Source organism: Neolamprologus brichardi, chromosome 5 (genome assembly GCF_056152115.1).
Source record: "Neolamprologus brichardi isolate AB-2024 chromosome 5, ASM5615211v1, whole genome shotgun sequence".
In the NCBI taxonomy this organism is placed as follows: domain Eukaryota; kingdom Metazoa; phylum Chordata; class Actinopteri; order Cichliformes; family Cichlidae; genus Neolamprologus; species Neolamprologus brichardi.
In genome coordinates this window covers 7,466,193-7,482,025 of record NC_142108.1, presented here as the reverse complement: position 1 = coordinate 7,482,025, position 15,833 = coordinate 7,466,193, and the positions used below count along the sequence as shown (strand labels likewise).

The 15,833-nt window shown below is 40.4% G+C and overlaps 2 protein-coding genes and 1 non-coding gene across 3 annotated transcripts; 2 read left to right on the top strand and 1 right to left on the bottom strand.

Annotated features, from left to right (window-relative positions):
* The first annotated feature begins 374 nt into the window (after window positions 1-374).
* mustn1b (musculoskeletal, embryonic nuclear protein 1b) lies at window positions 375-1,827 on the top strand. Its single transcript, XM_006784629.3, has 3 exons — window positions 375-527; window positions 630-753; window positions 1,468-1,827. Exons 1-3 carry the CDS (start codon window positions 519-521, stop codon window positions 1,581-1,583), a joined length of 249 nt encoding a protein of 82 aa, XP_006784692.1. The 5' UTR covers window positions 375-518; the 3' UTR covers window positions 1,584-1,827.
* On the bottom strand, window positions 926-997 carry trnae-cuc (transfer RNA glutamic acid (anticodon CUC)). The gene has a single exon. It is a non-coding gene; the product is annotated as a tRNA-Glu (tRNA).
* A 1,322-nt stretch (window positions 1,828-3,149) lies between the features above and the next one.
* Window positions 3,150-15,067, top strand: LOC102779418 (inter-alpha-trypsin inhibitor heavy chain H3-like). Its single transcript, XM_087840589.1, has 22 exons — window positions 3,150-3,306; window positions 3,511-3,540; window positions 3,792-3,815; window positions 3,956-4,110; window positions 4,262-4,366; window positions 4,465-4,627; window positions 5,179-5,289; window positions 5,408-5,536; window positions 5,640-5,753; window positions 5,836-6,004; window positions 6,118-6,243; window positions 6,364-6,545; window positions 10,922-11,107; window positions 11,228-11,367; window positions 11,540-11,700; window positions 12,034-12,060; window positions 12,167-12,229; window positions 13,150-13,263; window positions 13,456-13,657; window positions 14,040-14,212; window positions 14,463-14,574; window positions 14,696-15,067. Exons 1-22 carry the CDS (start codon window positions 3,193-3,195, stop codon window positions 14,832-14,834), a joined length of 2,739 nt encoding a protein of 912 aa, XP_087696715.1. The 5' UTR covers window positions 3,150-3,192; the 3' UTR covers window positions 14,835-15,067.
* The last annotated feature ends 766 nt before the right edge of the window (window positions 15,068-15,833 follow it).

Below are 15,833 nucleotides of genomic sequence, written 5' to 3'. Positions count from 1 at the left end.
GGTTAATTTGTTAACTGGCTGAAAATGCTTTTTACGACATCCCAACAAGAAACATCCTCTTGCCTAAATCAAGTTATAGAACTGAGTAAGCAGATTCCCAAGAACTGGGTCTACAAGGCGGTACTGCTGGGTGGTGATCACTAGTTTAATGTAGTGCAAAGTGCAAAGCCCTACAGAGACATTTTCAAAAGAAGATGTGAGTGCAGGGTTAACCGGAGGAGGAGGTGTAGCCTTCTGCCACTCTTCTTGTGTCTTGAAATTGTCAGCTGTTGGCCTGTAAGCTTATCGTTAACTATGGGAGCCCTATTCCAGCTGTACTATCCTTCACGTCACACCTAATAATACACTGTGACAACAGGCAGTGGAACCGATGGCAGGGGGGGGCCTGACTGACTCACTGCAGGCTGACACAGGACTATATATAATGTCTGGGGGACAGACACACACACACACAACAGAATAACAACCAACAAATCAATTACACTGTCTGCGGGATCAGAGCACCAACTCTAACAGCCATGTCACAGGTACGTTACATCACCTCACATACAGCAAATGAATACACAATGAATCCATGCTTAACCAGAGTGCCACATACATTTTATTTGCCCTTATTTTCTTTACTGTAGCCAGGCGAGGTAAAAAAGAAGAAGCGCCCACCGATGAAGGAGGAGGACCTCAAAGGAGCCCGCAGTAAACTGGGACTGAAGGGCGAGGTTAAGAGTAAGACCTATGAGGTCATGGTGGAGTGTGGTGAGTAAAGTCTTTGCTGTCTGCAAAGGCATTATGTCTTCCTGGAATAACAAGTATGAACTCATGGGCGCATAGACCGTAAACATGACTATGTATATCTCGTAAAAACAGACTAGCTGACTTTGTGTTGTATCCGTGTCCGATTGTTTAAAAGAAGAAAAAAAAAAACTTGTTCCCTGACCGGGAATCGAACCCGGGCCGCGGCGGTGAGAGCGCCGAATCCTAACCACTAGACCACCAGGGAGAGCTGCAAACAGAAAAACATGTATTACTTTTAAAGGACACACTAACGATGGATTTCCCGTGTTTCGGGTAGGTTTCTTGATAATAGATCACCAATGGTTTCTGTCGGACTGAGTGGAGGGACATTTTATAGCTTCTTCAAACATTGACATTGGACTCTATGAAGAAGTAAATACAGAAAAAAAAAACCAGTCCCACGACAGCACTATCTCACGAACATTGCACACATTCACATCCATATAAGTGTACTAGCTGTCCACACTCCAAACACCTCATAGTCTGATATAGTTTTAATAGCAGCTTACTTGGACATGACGTCGAATGATTAGTATTCCTTTGGGGTTGGTGCCTGGTAAAGTGCCTGATTAAAATTTTGAATGTAAAATTCTCAACTATGAATCGAGGAAGTGCCACAAACAGAGAGTGTTTTTCTGACATGTGTCCTGTGTCTCTGTCTCGTTCTGTGATCAGAACGCGCGGGCAAAGTTGCTCCGTCTGTGTTCAGTGGTGTGAGGACAGGAAAGGAGACCGTGCTGGACCAGCCCACAGCTGCCAAAGCTCCTGGAGCCAGTGTGTTCAGCAAGTGAAGCACACTGCAACCTAAAACCAAACAAATAGCACAGGATGAACATGCACACTGTTGGCTTTGTGCTTCAGACTCAGAGACTTTTAAGTGTGTGCTTCTTCCTGCTTTAATGAAAAATTTAAGAAAGTTTAATTGAAGACAGATGAATGTGGTTCACTGCTATAATTATATATTGTGAAAAAAATGTTTGTTTTTTTTACTCGTGTTCAGCATTTTCCTAAATAAACTCTCACTGTGACAAGCAACCTTAAGACTTTTATTTCAACATATTATAATCTGCTTATTGTAACCCAATTATTTAGGATTGATTGTAAAAGTTAAAAAAAAAAAACACTTTTGAACAAATGTTTTTTAATGCAAATGTGCACATCTGCACCAAAATACAAATGTGTGATAAATCCTGATGTTCTATTATTGTACAGGACTGTAAATCTCTTTCTTTTAAAGTTATGTGTTAACAAATCTCTAGATTTTCAGAGGCCTTCCCTAAGTATCAAAAAAATAAATGTTCATTTGTTGTATTTTAAACACTGATCCCTAACTAGTGAACAAATAGAAATGTGGGGGTTGGTCAACATAGTGCCACAAAATGAGTTATCAGATCTGGCTAGGTCTGGAGTAGAGAAGAGCCAACATCAATAGTTGTTCGCCAAAATTGCAACACAACAAATAAGCAGACAAAAATCTAGTTTACTGTCTGTGGAGCTTATGTCTACTTATGTTTCTGGGCTTAATGACAAACACATCTTTACATAAATGCTGATGATGAGAAATGATAAAAAGCCTCTTGTAGTTTCTGACAGGTCTTCACTTTTTAATTCCAAGAGCATAAAAAGACTGTAAAATAAAGTCCCACACAAGAACCTCCTTCCTTCAGCCAAAACAATGAAGACGAGATGTGGAAGATCTTGGAGTGACCTAGCCAGTCTCCAGACCTCAGGCCTGTAAAAAATAAAGTTTCGAGTTTCCAGGCGGCAGCCAAGAAACCTAAAGGATTTAGAGAGATTTAGAGACATCTTTCCCCATCTTACAATGCTGTGATTGCAGCCATTCTCCAACTTTCTGTGAATGGTACTCTTGGCCATTAATCAGTAGTCTTTGATCAATGGTCTTTGAAAAGTGTTTGTTGATCAATGGTCATGACAATTTGCATATTAATAATCAAGGAACTGACCTCACAGCCCATTGTTCATTTAGTGGCCTCGTTTCAGTCATTGTGTAAAGGTTCTGTTTATATGGTTGGACAAACCTGCAGTCAGCTGTGACTGAAGAAGTCACTTGAATGAGTGATGAAACGTTTCTCCCACTGAAAGCGTTACGTCCAGATGAACAGAATCAACTTTTTCGGATTACTTTCTTGAAACCGTTGGTGTTGATTTTATTGTCACTTTGCTAAGTGTTTAAATAAGTGTCGATTGGATTCACTCTCCCAAACTTCCACAAACTAGCAATTATTATATTTGTGGTTCACAGCACCTCACAGCCTCCTGGACATTGAGCTCAGGGCAGTTGACCAATATAGGAAAACACACACATGCGTGTCCCTCCCACAGGGCACTGAGAGTTTTGCTCTGCACTGAAGTCAGCCAGTGTTCAGTCAGAGTTTGGTCATGTCTGGACTGTTGGGTGTTCGCCTGCTGCTGCTGTGGGGCTGCGCCTGCCTCTGGCTGAGCAGCTCAGCCTCGGGAGCTCTGGTCATCTCCAGGCACGATGAAGCCATACAGGTAACATCAACCACTTTTGTGATATGAAACTGAAATAACTTTGTGGCATGATTTTGACAGTGCTGACCTCAGAAAAGTAGTCTTGTAATTTTATTTTTTTAAAAACCCAAAACCCTTAAACACCAACTGTGTCTGAGTTTTTTGTAAGCTTTTTCTTACAACTTATTCATGTAATCTCCGTAATATCCTGTGTGTGTATTTCAGGAAAGAAGAGGAGCTGCCAGATCACTGCAGGTACTTGGCAAACGATTCACACATAGTCTCTTTGTATTAGTGAAAACATCTCATTAGTTTTTAATCACTGCTAAACATCAGTTTCTGATGCTGCGTCATAACAGCTCAACTTCAACATAACACAGATCACACTATTTTAAAAGATATATCTGCTGGTAAACCAATAACTACATAAATATGCAGTGGAAATTAAGAGCTTAGTGCAGCCTTATTATTTTTTAATGTGAATGTATCGCCCTTTTTTCTCACAGAAAAGAAGTACAAATGAAGTAATGGTAAGAAATGTATCCATTCATATTCCTGGTGATGATAATGGTGATGAGAGATAATAGTTTTAATTCAGATTAAAAAATCAGATTCATAGAGAGAAACCTATTTATATCTTCTTACATTTTCTTCTGTCTCTCTGTCTCAGGTGAAGGTGCACAGTGTGACAGTGGACTGCACTGTGACATCTCGTTTTGCCCACACTGTCATGACCTCCAAGGCGTTCAACAAAGCAAGCTCGTCACAGGAAATCTTTTTTGAAGTGGAGCTGCCCAAGACTGCTTTCATCACAAACTTCAGCATGTTAGTCTGTTTCCTCTCTAATCATTCTGACAGTTTTATAAGCCAGTCCTTCATTTCACAACTGTGCTCCAAAGCTGAATTTGTCACTATCGTGGTGTCAATTTATGTGCTTTACATGCCTCATGTCTATCTCCATCTTTGTGCCTCACAGGGAAATTGAGGGTCAGGTGTATGTTGGAGAGGTGAAGGAGAAAGAGAAAGCTAAGAAACAGTACGAGAAGGCTGTTTCTTCTGGACAGACTGCTGGACTCGTCAAGTGAGTCGTCCAGATGAACCAGAAACACAGATCATCTAAATTCACTGGAGCAGCTCTCAGATGTTTGTGTGCTGTTTTCTTGTTGTTGTTTTTCCCAGGGCTTCTGGAAGAAAGATGGAGAAGTTTTCAGTCTCTGTCAATATTGCAGCTGAAAGCAACGTGACCTTTGTCCTGACATATGAGGAGCTCCTTCAGAGGAAACTGGGCCGATATGAGCTTTTGACCAGAGTCAAACCCAAAACACTGGTTCAGGACTTTCAGGTGAATCCATGTTTGATTAGATTTTCTACTTTTTTCTACTTAGGGTTTCCCAAAAAATGTATTCTTTGTATCTGTAGTGCTTTCAGTGGGAGAAACGTTTTGTCACTCATCAAAATGTATCTTTGCCCAATAACTGAAATTAGCCCACTGAATGAGCAATGGGCTGTGAGGCCATTCACTGATCAGTGATCAATGGTCTTTGATAAGTGGTTGCTGATCAATGGTCATGACAATTTGTATATTAACGATCAAGGAACTGACCTCACAGCCATTCAGTGGGCTAGTTTCAGTTATTGTGCAAAGGTACTGTTTATAAGGTTGGACAAACATGCAGTCAGCTGAGACTGAAGAACTGTCTTCGATGAGTGACAAAATGTTTCTTGCACTGAAAATAGTTACATCCACACTAACAGAATCCACAAATCAACTTTTTGGGATTTCCTGACCTGGATGATTGAGCATGCATCAAGACATTTGAACCCTCATAGGGTGATTTCCTGATTTACATTAGAAATGATCTCCTGTCTCCATGTTTGCCTTTGTGGAAACAGATTGTGACAAACATCTATGAGCCTCAGGGCATTTCTTATGTTGACGCCCATGCAACCTTCCTCCCGAATGAGCTGCTCCCTCTGGTGGAGAAAACTGTCACAGACAGAAAGGTACCTTCATACAATTGATGATCATCTATAATAAACCTTCTGATTATTGCGCTGCATTTTATTGCACGGTTGAATCTCAGTTGGGATCATAATTGTGTATGTATTATTCCCTTTTCAGGCGCATATCTCCTTCTCACCAACCATGGAGCAGCAGAGGAAGTGTCCAGGTTGTGATGGAACACTTATTGATGGAGATTTTATTGTCAGGTATGATGTGAAGCGAGAGAAGAACCTTGGGGACATACAGGTCAGTGAAAGCTTCAAGTGCTGAATAAGAGCAAATTGAAAAAGTGATTTATTACACTGTTGTTTTAAAATTCATTACTTTTTGGAATGTGTCTCTTCTTCAGATTGTAAATGGATACTTTGTGCACTTCTTTGCTCCTGAATTACCCAAACTCCCAAAGAATGTGGTCTTTGTAATTGATATAAGTGGATCAATGAGTGGAAGAAAGATGGAGCAGGTAAGAAGTTGTTCTGACCCCTGATGTGCTTCTAATATGTCAAAGTTCACGTGGACACACGTCATTCTCTGACTCTTTGTAGACAAGAGAAGCTATGCTGGCCATTCTTGAACAAGTCCATGAAGACGACCACTTTGCCATCATCCTGTTTGATTCTGTTATTGAAACCTGGAAGGATTCACTTACCAAAGCAACAAAGGAAAACATAACTGAAGCCATGGATTACATCAGAAGAATGCGTAGCAGAGGAGGTAAGAAATACAAAAACCAAGTAAACAAAACAAAAAAAACCCCCAAACACCTGACAGCACAAAAACATTAATAGTTTATGCATTTTAAAACATAAATTGTGTTTTTCTTTTAGCAACCAATATTAATGATGCAGTGTTGACCGCTGTAAACATGCTGGTCAAAGACAGACAGATGGAGAGGCTACCAGAGAGAAGTGCAGATATGATCATATTACTGACTGATGGAATGCCAAATCAGGGTAAGTATGTAGAGTGCAAACATACCGTAGGCTAGATTATGTTTGTTCAGCATTCAACATTTAACATTACATTGCATTTAGCATTTTTTATCATTGTGTGTTGCATGCATGCATTTGTAGGAGAGAGCAACACTACCAAGATCAAGGAGAATGTGTGTACAGCTATTGGGGGAAACATGTCTCTGTACTGTCTTGGATTTGGAAATGATGTGGATTATTCCTTCCTGGATGTGATGTGCAGACAAAACAAAGGCCTGGCTCGCAGAATCTTTGAAGCTTCAGATGCTGCTGCTCAGCTCCAGGTGCGAGTTCCTCTTCCACACTAATCTGTGTAGCTGCCTTATTTAGAAACCTTTAGATAATAACTTCTTCCACAGTGTAACCTCGTGTGCTTTATCCAAGCATACTTTCTGCTAAATCACCTGCAAATTATAATTATAATAAATGCAGCCTGTTTGTAGCTTTGAATTGGAGTCCCAGCTCCAGACCCTTGAAAATCCTGCAGCTAACCAGAGCCTTGTAGTCCATGTGGGCTTAGCCATCATTAACTGCCTCCGGTTTGTACAGAGTAGCCAATAAATCAGGCCAGCTGGGTAACAGTAAGCAGGAAGTTCATATTGTCCCATTCACCAACCCATAGTTTGAATTATTTTTCCTCCCGTGGCGAGGAAAATATTCTCATTATTGGCAACTGTTTTGAGATGCGTGAGACTAGAGACACCAGTGACCATTGTCTTCCACTTAGAGTCGGGTGGACTGATCCAAATATTGATAATATCGATAACAACACTAACAGTGTTATCAGAGTGATATTTGAATTTGTTTCTTCATTAAAAGGTTGAGTGTGTTGCATCTGAAAACAAACAAATCTACGCAAACACCTCTCCTCTCCTGCGGCGCACTTTGCCCTACCCCCCCCCCCCCCCCCCCCCTCTCTCTTCTCCCTTTAGTTGTCCCATTCAGATAATATATACAGCCCACAACAGCCCACAACAACCCAGACAGTTTGAATTCATTTGAAAGCCTGACTCTTAGCCAACACAATGCAGAGCAGCTACCTAAACTCTCACAGAGGTTGATTATCTGATAGATTCTCACTGGATATGACTCTGAATACTCTAGCTCCTCTGCAGTGTTGGGCAAGTTACTTTCAAAAAGTAAATAGTTATAGTTACTAGTTACTTCTTCAAAAAGTAACTGAGTTAGTAACTGAGTTGCAGTATTATAGAAGTAACTAATTACTGGGAAAAGTAACTATTGTGTAACTTTAAAAAAAAATGTCTAACCCCCTCGGGGCGAGAGTATAATTGTTGTTATCTCTACAGTTCACCTTTAAAAACTATTTATCTTGCCTTGTTTGGTATCATTCTTTTCAGCACAAATTATTTGTGCCACTCCAAAAAATAATCATATCCACTATAAGAAGCAGGAGCACATCACAAGCCTGATACATCCATGCATGACAGCAGGAGATGTATCACTCCTCCAGGAGACTACACTAAACACTAACTACACAACACACTAACTACACAATCCAGACACGCTAAACATCACAAATCTCTCACATCTCAAAGCTCTCTCTCTCTCTTTCGTTTTCTCACCGCCTTCACTCCTAAAACATCCCCCTATGCCTAAAGAACCAAATGCCATGTGACCATACCAGTTGTTTTATTGGTCGACATGGTACATTTTTCCACCAATGGGTACGGGGTGGGGGGATCATAAGCAGAGAGTGCTTGCAAGCGCTGTCCTTAGACAGTAAACGTGATGATAGTATTCTGGAAAAAACACCAGGTGTATTTTTTTTTTTATCATGACTTTTATGATTTTTTTTAATCCTGACTCTGGTTTTACTTGGCCTATCAACACAGTTTATATAGCATTATATAAGATGCTATATGGTATATAGCATCTTGTTTCTATGTGATCTTAAATTGGTCATGTGATTGGTTTACCATGAGTACTTTATTCTTCCCCTGCCAATCAGCAGCACTCGTGCGATTGTTAGCTCCCAGTAAGATGAGCTTAAGCCTTCTTCTGTGTGTTGAAAAATAGTAAGGTGTCTGCACTGCATTTTCTTATTAGTAACAGTAACGGCATTGTAATGACAGAAATAGTTAATTATAATTAAAAATAGTTAAAAATAATTGCTGAAAAAAGTAACACACACACACACACACACACACACAAACACACACACATAAAACATATTAAGGATTATACATTAACATATCTTATTGTGAAAACTGATGATGGAAACATACTGAAATTAACCAGATAAATATTTTTCATAGTGAGAGAGAGAGACTATGCAAATGGCTAACAAACAGTCATTATAATTCGTCATGCATTGAGAATAGCAGACAAATCAAATCAACATTACAGCTCTTCCAATTAATGGCTAATTAATATTGTGCTGAAAAGAGTCCAAAAGAGTCAATAAGCCACATCAGTGTCTACTGTCTGCCTACTGCTTACTATCATAGCCAAGTGGCTAAGAAAGGTAAACAGAAGTTTTCCAAATCCCTACTAATGAATGCTATCTTGTTTCAGGATACATGTCATAAATAATACCTGCTATTATCCAAAGACACATCTGCTTGCCTGTATCTTTTGCTCGTTTCTCTCTTCTTTTCTCTTTTTTTTCTAAGCTGAGGACCTGATGGCTTTGAACTTTTCTTTTCCATCTTCCATCAGTAATTTTGCACTCCAGTATCAACACCCAACCCTACTACATAAACTAACAGACCTACTTATCTGGAGCGCAGAATGGACAAACTCTGGACAAACTGCCCGAAATGCGTTGACAGAGACATGTCAGGGATTTTGAGTCATTCTGCGCTCCAGATGGATTAACTGCGTTAAAAATTTTAATTGTGTTAATTGTGATGAGGGTGTTAACGTTGACCTAATTTGTTTGGTTTTTAATTTGGTTTTATTTTGCAAGCTGGTTTTAGATGCCGCATTAGCCAGCCAGAGAGTACCCTGCCATTCCACCCCTCTCCTCCCTGTGCAGGAGCAGGCACCTCATAAATGGAGGGCGCCCTTACTCCTCGCAAATAGGCATGTGCCTATGCAATCTCCAAAATGTGCTGGCATGATGTCGGGGCAGGATGGGTGCAAGCAACTTTTTTTTGCAGATGCCATGATGCCATCGCAACCATGATACCGCCGTGGTCAACAGCCCAAGTCGCCCATATCAAAACCCGCCACTGACTGCTTGTCATGGCTACTGGACGGACTCACACTCAGACAGTTCTTTCTTTGAGAACAAAAGGAGATTATTTATTTACAACAGGGATCACCTCAGTGCTATATATATGTACAGTGAGTTGGGAGGGGGAGTCCAAGGCTTCAGGGAGAAAGGGGGGGGGGGGGGGGGGGAATCCACACACACGCTTCCTCCTCCGCACACATGCACTCCTCTTCAGCCGCACTCGCTCCAAAACTCCACACACGCCGCCACACCCGGGCAGGTCCCGTGATTTGGTCCAGAAGAGGGATATCTACACACAGAATTCAACGTTAGTTCCACAGCAAAATACATACAGGGGATTCTTTTGATAATGCCGAGAGCACGAACTCAGGAGGTTCAACGTTCCAGCGGTGAGCTGCTCTGTGCCACTGCCTTAAATAGCAGCTGGGGAAATCAGCCAGATCAACAGCAGGTGGAGACAATCACACAGGTGCGTGGGCCAAGAGCGAGAGCCCGTAACGAGCTCCACCCAGGCAGAGAGGAGGAGGAGAGACAAAGAAAACAAAAACAAAAAAGAACAACAACAAAACCTATAGCCAGCGTGAGCCAACCAGAGAGACACGGGACCGTGACACTGCTTCCCTGAAAATAGCCTCAAATCAGAAGTACCTCACACCCTATTATAATTCACAAATGCATACCTTACTCAAGAGGAGAGGAACATGGTTTCTCAGTAATTAGAAGTTCTTCACTGAGCCTGGAAAAAGGGTTTTTTGCTCTTAAAAGAAGCGATTAGAGTATGCTTTAGGTGTCAAATGTACTGCAGTGTAACCGTTTTAAATAAAGTCTATCTAATAGACTCTAATTTGTTCATGTAAATGGGGAATCCTCTTCACAAAGATTAGTTATGGAGTTCCGCAGGGTTATGTGCTCGGACCATTTCTGTTTATATTATACATGGTTCCCTTAGGCAGTAAAAAAACAAGAAGGCATAGCATACATTTTCATTTCTATGCAGATGATTCCCAGGTTTATCTATCAGTGAAGCCAGATAACACACACTAATTACTTCAGCCAGTATGTATTTCTTCCATACTGGCTTTTCTTTATTGGCTCCCTGTTATATCCCAAATCAAATTCAATCTTCATATACAAGGTGTTAAATACTCAGGTCCCACCTTCTCTTAAAGACCACCAAAACAAAGTAATGTAGCACCTTAACAGAGCACTTCGCTCTCTTACTTGTGGTTCCCAGGTTATTTAAAAGAAGAGTGGGAGGCAAACCCTTCAGTTTTCAGGGCCCTCTTCTGTGGGTTTGATTTCAGGAGCCAGACAAACATTGTCATAATTTCTTAGATTTTCATTTAAAGCACTGCAGTTATGCCATATTCCTATGAATTATATGCCGTCACTATTTCATGCTGAGTTTACGATAGAAAATCTGAACATGCAAATGTGATAAAGTGTGTGTATTTATTTCAGGGTTTCTACGACGAAGTGGCCTGCCCTCTACTTTTAGAGGTGGACATGCACTATCCTGACAATGCAGTGGATTCTCTGACCACCAGCCACTTTAGCCACTTGTTTAATGGCACAGAGATTGTTGTGGCTGGTCATTTAATGGACAACGACCTTGACAACTTCCTGGTGGAAGTGGTTGGACAGGGGGTGAGGAAAAAAAGAAAAACACAAGAAATGGCAGAAAAATTGAGACATTGAGTAGACATAGCCTATATTTATTTGTTTTACTCTGGTTTATATGGATTTGATCTTTTGTTTCTCCTGTAGCTTGAAGAAGACTTCAGAGTCCAGGGTCAAGTGCGTGCCGCAGACTGGGATGTTTTTTACCCAGACGAGGAGTACATCTTTGGAGATTTTACCGAGCGGTTGTGGGCCTACCTCACTGTCCAGCAGTTACTGGACAAGAGGTCAGTTTAAATCAGTTCAGTTCGGCTGCTAAGGCACATTGTTCTCATAATAAATATGGGATGATATATAGTCTTTGATGACACTTGTTCTTTTACCAGGACGCTCATTTTAATCATTTGATGTTCTTTTATAGATTTCCCTGTAGTAATACATTTATTTTCCTTCTGGCAGCAAGAGCGGTACACCAGATGAGAAAGCCAACACAACAGCCAAGGCCCTGGATATGTCCCTGCAGTACAGCTTTGTCACCCCTCTCACATCCATGGTTGTTACCAAGCCCGAAACCGAAGACTCAACAAGCAGCCCTCTTATTGCTGACAAGCTGACTGAAGGTACCTGGAGAAAACAGTTTAAAAATGTAAAACACTGGACTGGCTTTTCTTAAAGAGACAAAAACTATATTGACTGATGAATCGGAGGGGTGTGTGTGTGTGTGTGTGTGTGTGTGTGTGTGTGTGTGTGTGTGTGTGTGTGTTTGGCAAGTGTGACTTTGAAATGGCTGCAGTCAAGCTTTACCACTAAAGCAAAGCATGGCTGCAGCTCATTCATAAAGAGAACTGGTGACTGAGTTTACATTTTCCACATATTATTCCTCTTTAGTGAAGTATACCAGCAGAAGCTGGAGCTCCAGTTTGAAACTGTTATCTGTCTGTTTTTTCTCACAGAGCAAAGACAGCAGGCTGAAAAAATGAGTAAGTGCTTCTTCTTTTGTTTTTGATAAATCACAAAAAAGATTTATGGGACAAAGCCAATTTGTTGTATTCATGTTAATTTGGATTTTATTCTCCCTGTTCAAAGCATATAATTATATACCTGCGCAGTCGTATCCACGGCATTACCAGCCAGCACCTGCATATTTTGGTAAGTACATCATATACAGTTCAGATAGGATAGATTGTGCTCCAGCTATGACGTCTGACTTTGCTGATATTTACAGATCTGCATTAAGAGGCACAGTTAACTAGATAAAATGCCATGGCATCTTTCACAAACATAGGAGGACTTGGTGACTGCTTCACTTTAAATTTGGTGCCACTTTAAATTATTGCTAATTATTATTTCAAGTCCTGCTGCACTAACTGGTCCAAAGATGTGTGGAAATGCTCTTCATTGCTTCAATAATTTTGGCTTCATCTAAATTTTAGCTTTGTTGGCATGTTTTCAACAGTATGCCAGAAAGATGCCATTTTTTTGAATGTAAGGACATGTTTAGACTCTGGTTAAAAATGGATAGATGCAGATGAAACATTAGGGAGAGCAATCTTTTTGGCTCTGAGTAAGGAAAGGCTCACTTTTAGTCCTTTCTTAATATGCTGCTTTTGAATTCTTTTTTATTCTAATGGGGACAGTTTACAAAATGAACCCCATGTTTATAAATTAGTCAGGAAATAGATCACTGAAACCATGTGCCATTTCCCAAAGATATTGATACATATAATTTTATTTTTGAAACCCTGACAAGCCTCCCCCTGCTGGCCATAAGAATGACAGCCGATTTAAGACATCTCCATATTTGCTTCTCTTTTTGGATCCAGAAACTATCTCCATCTTTAATATAGAGCCTGTGATGGAGAGATTTTTTAAAAACAGTATCAGTGTTTCAAAACACTGACAACAACACTTAAGATTATGTAGATTATGAACTAAAATGAAGTATATGGACGTGGTTCCACCCATGAGCGTGGACTTCTCATGGGTGGAACGTCATGGCCGTCATGTTGCTTGTGTGTTTTTCTGAAATATGTATTTATTCCTGTCACACTATTCTGGGGCCCCTGCAGTGGATGGAGATCCTCACTTCATGATAGAGCTACCAGACCGAGGTGATGCTTTGTGTTTCAACATCAACGACAAACCAGGAACCATTTTCAACCTGGTCAGAGACTCAAATTCAGGTCAGCCCCGTGTACACAGCTGTCCTAAGACTTAGGAAATGCAGTCTTAGTGTCGTCCTTGTTTTTCTTCATGTATAATTTTATAGCTCCAAAACTTGTACTGATATTTTTTCCTCAGTTCATACATGAGTTATGCAATATGTGACAGAAAGTCCAGACATCATGTGACTGACTGGATCCCACTGTCTCCAGGTATTTTGGTGAATGGGGAGATTATTGGAGACAAGAAAACTCCCCCTGATGGGAAAATAAACACCTATTTTTGGCGTTTTGGCATTGTCCACCAGACCCTTGGGGTCAGGCTAGAGGTGAGCACTGAGGACATCTTGCTGTTCCAGGACGGCAAATGGGTCAAACTGCTTTGGTCTGACGCGGCCTCCATTAAAGGATCCAAGTGAGTGATTACATTGTTAAAGTCACAGCAAAAAAAAGGTCTACGTAGTTTCTCCATCATCCAGGGAGTCTTACGAGTATGCCACATGACAGGTGAGGCAAGGTCTCACAGTGGTTTCTCTCAAAAGGTCTGGTGGTAATGATCCACTGGTTTTTTTTACACTTTGGCTCATGTGATTTTGTGCATGATTAATCATGAGCCAACGATCACCTCCTAAGGCACAACCCTCACTGTGATTTAAATACCTGGGACTCTCCACCTTTTGGTTTTTGAATCAAAGACGTTTCTTAGATGTGAGATGAAACGTTTCCATGAAACTGAAAGAAGTCAGGCTGCCTTCTTTTCAAGCTCTTATGATTGATTTTTATTCTTTCTCCTACAGTGTGGATCTTCTTGTGACCAAGGATCGCAGCCTAACAGTAACACTAAGAGATTCAGTTAAGTTTGTGATTTTGCTTCACAAAGTGTGGAAGAAGCACCCATACCACCGGGACTACTTGGGTTTCTACACCCTGGACAGTCACCTCCTGTCCCCTGGTGTTCATGGCCTGCTAGGTACAACGTGACACATTTCTTCTCTAAATTTGTGGTTTATCACTGATATTTTCTAAGATGTTTCCATGTTCTATGTTTATGCAATTATTAATAAATAATATTTAACAACAATATAGGACCACTAATCTCTTGTATCAGTAAAACAAATACAGCAAAACTCAAAATATTTAGGTATAATTTACAATTACCAGTGTTGGAAAGGGTCCAAATTCAAATATTTTTATAATTTAAATGGTTTACCATCCTCCAGGTCAGTTCTATCATGGGATTAACTATGAGGTGGCACACTTGCATCCAGGAAAAGTCCCAGAGAAACCAGATGCCACCATGTATGTGAAAGGACAGGAGCTCAATGTAACCAGGTACACTAAAGACTTCAGTCTGGAAGTGTTTCCATGCAAAATGAATTTTAAATGTGTTGTTGCTGTGTTTGTGCTCTCGCAGTGTGAATCTTCTAAATGAAACATCTCTCTCTGTCAACAGAGGCTGGCAGAGGGATTTCAGGAACGATGTGAAGAACGGGGAAAATGTTCCGTGCTGGTTCATTCACAATAATGGGACTGGCCTCATTGACGGACATGTGACAGACTACATTGTTTCCGGCCTTTTTAAATCTGTTTAAGAAGAGGCCACACAGCCGTACCAGCTGCTGAAATCATCAAAATGCAATTCTTTTAAATAAATATTCAAATCCGCAGGCACCAATAACCAGCAACCAACACAAGACAGCTTTCATTCATAGTGCTGCATACATAATAATCTCAACAGTGTCAAGTACTTGGAGACTGTCTCAGTGTTTCCTTGTATTAAAATATGTGCAAAACAGTCATTAAAGATGTGCTCAAGATTGGTCAATATGTGTCCCTTTTTCATGGTTTCAAACACTGTTCGTGTTTCCTCCTATTTACTGGAAAATGTATTTAACTTAGACACTTTCAAAACAGGGCTGGGCAATTAATTTTCCCAACGGGGAGAAACAGGGACTGTTGTTGAGGGCCGCACCAATAAGATGAAATCGGTTCTCTTTATAACTGTAATCTCAGCTACTGGTAAAAGTGGGAGCTATAACTGGGCAATGAAAATGTGAAACAGGCACCGTAAACATGCCAACATTTTATTACTATCTAATCAATATTTCCCAAAACAGTGCTGACGCATGATGTTAAAAACTAAAATGTAAAAATCTTGTGTGTTTTGGGCTTGAACGAGCACATTACAGTCAGGCGAGAGTCAGTGAGAGAAGATGTGCGTCTGGATTTGATTTTTTATTTAATCACTGTGGATGTTTTTCACACACACTGCCCTCCACAATGTTTGGAACCTTTGTCAGTGAATACAAAGGTTTAGCTTGGTGTTTGTAGAGTTGACTTTTTACTCTCAGAATCTTCATTTGACAAGTGGTAAAAACTGTAGTTGAAAATAAATACAAAATAGAAAAACTAATCTGATTTACATAAATCCTGCATTATGAAATAACTCAAAATATGATTTTGCATCTTTGTATTAACTTGAGCAGCAGTAATGATCATCAAAGCAAATGCCTCTTTTTAATACGCACAAATTGACCTTTATGAGCTACAAATAAAATGTTTTCTTTTTTAACAACTACTGTTATTTATGC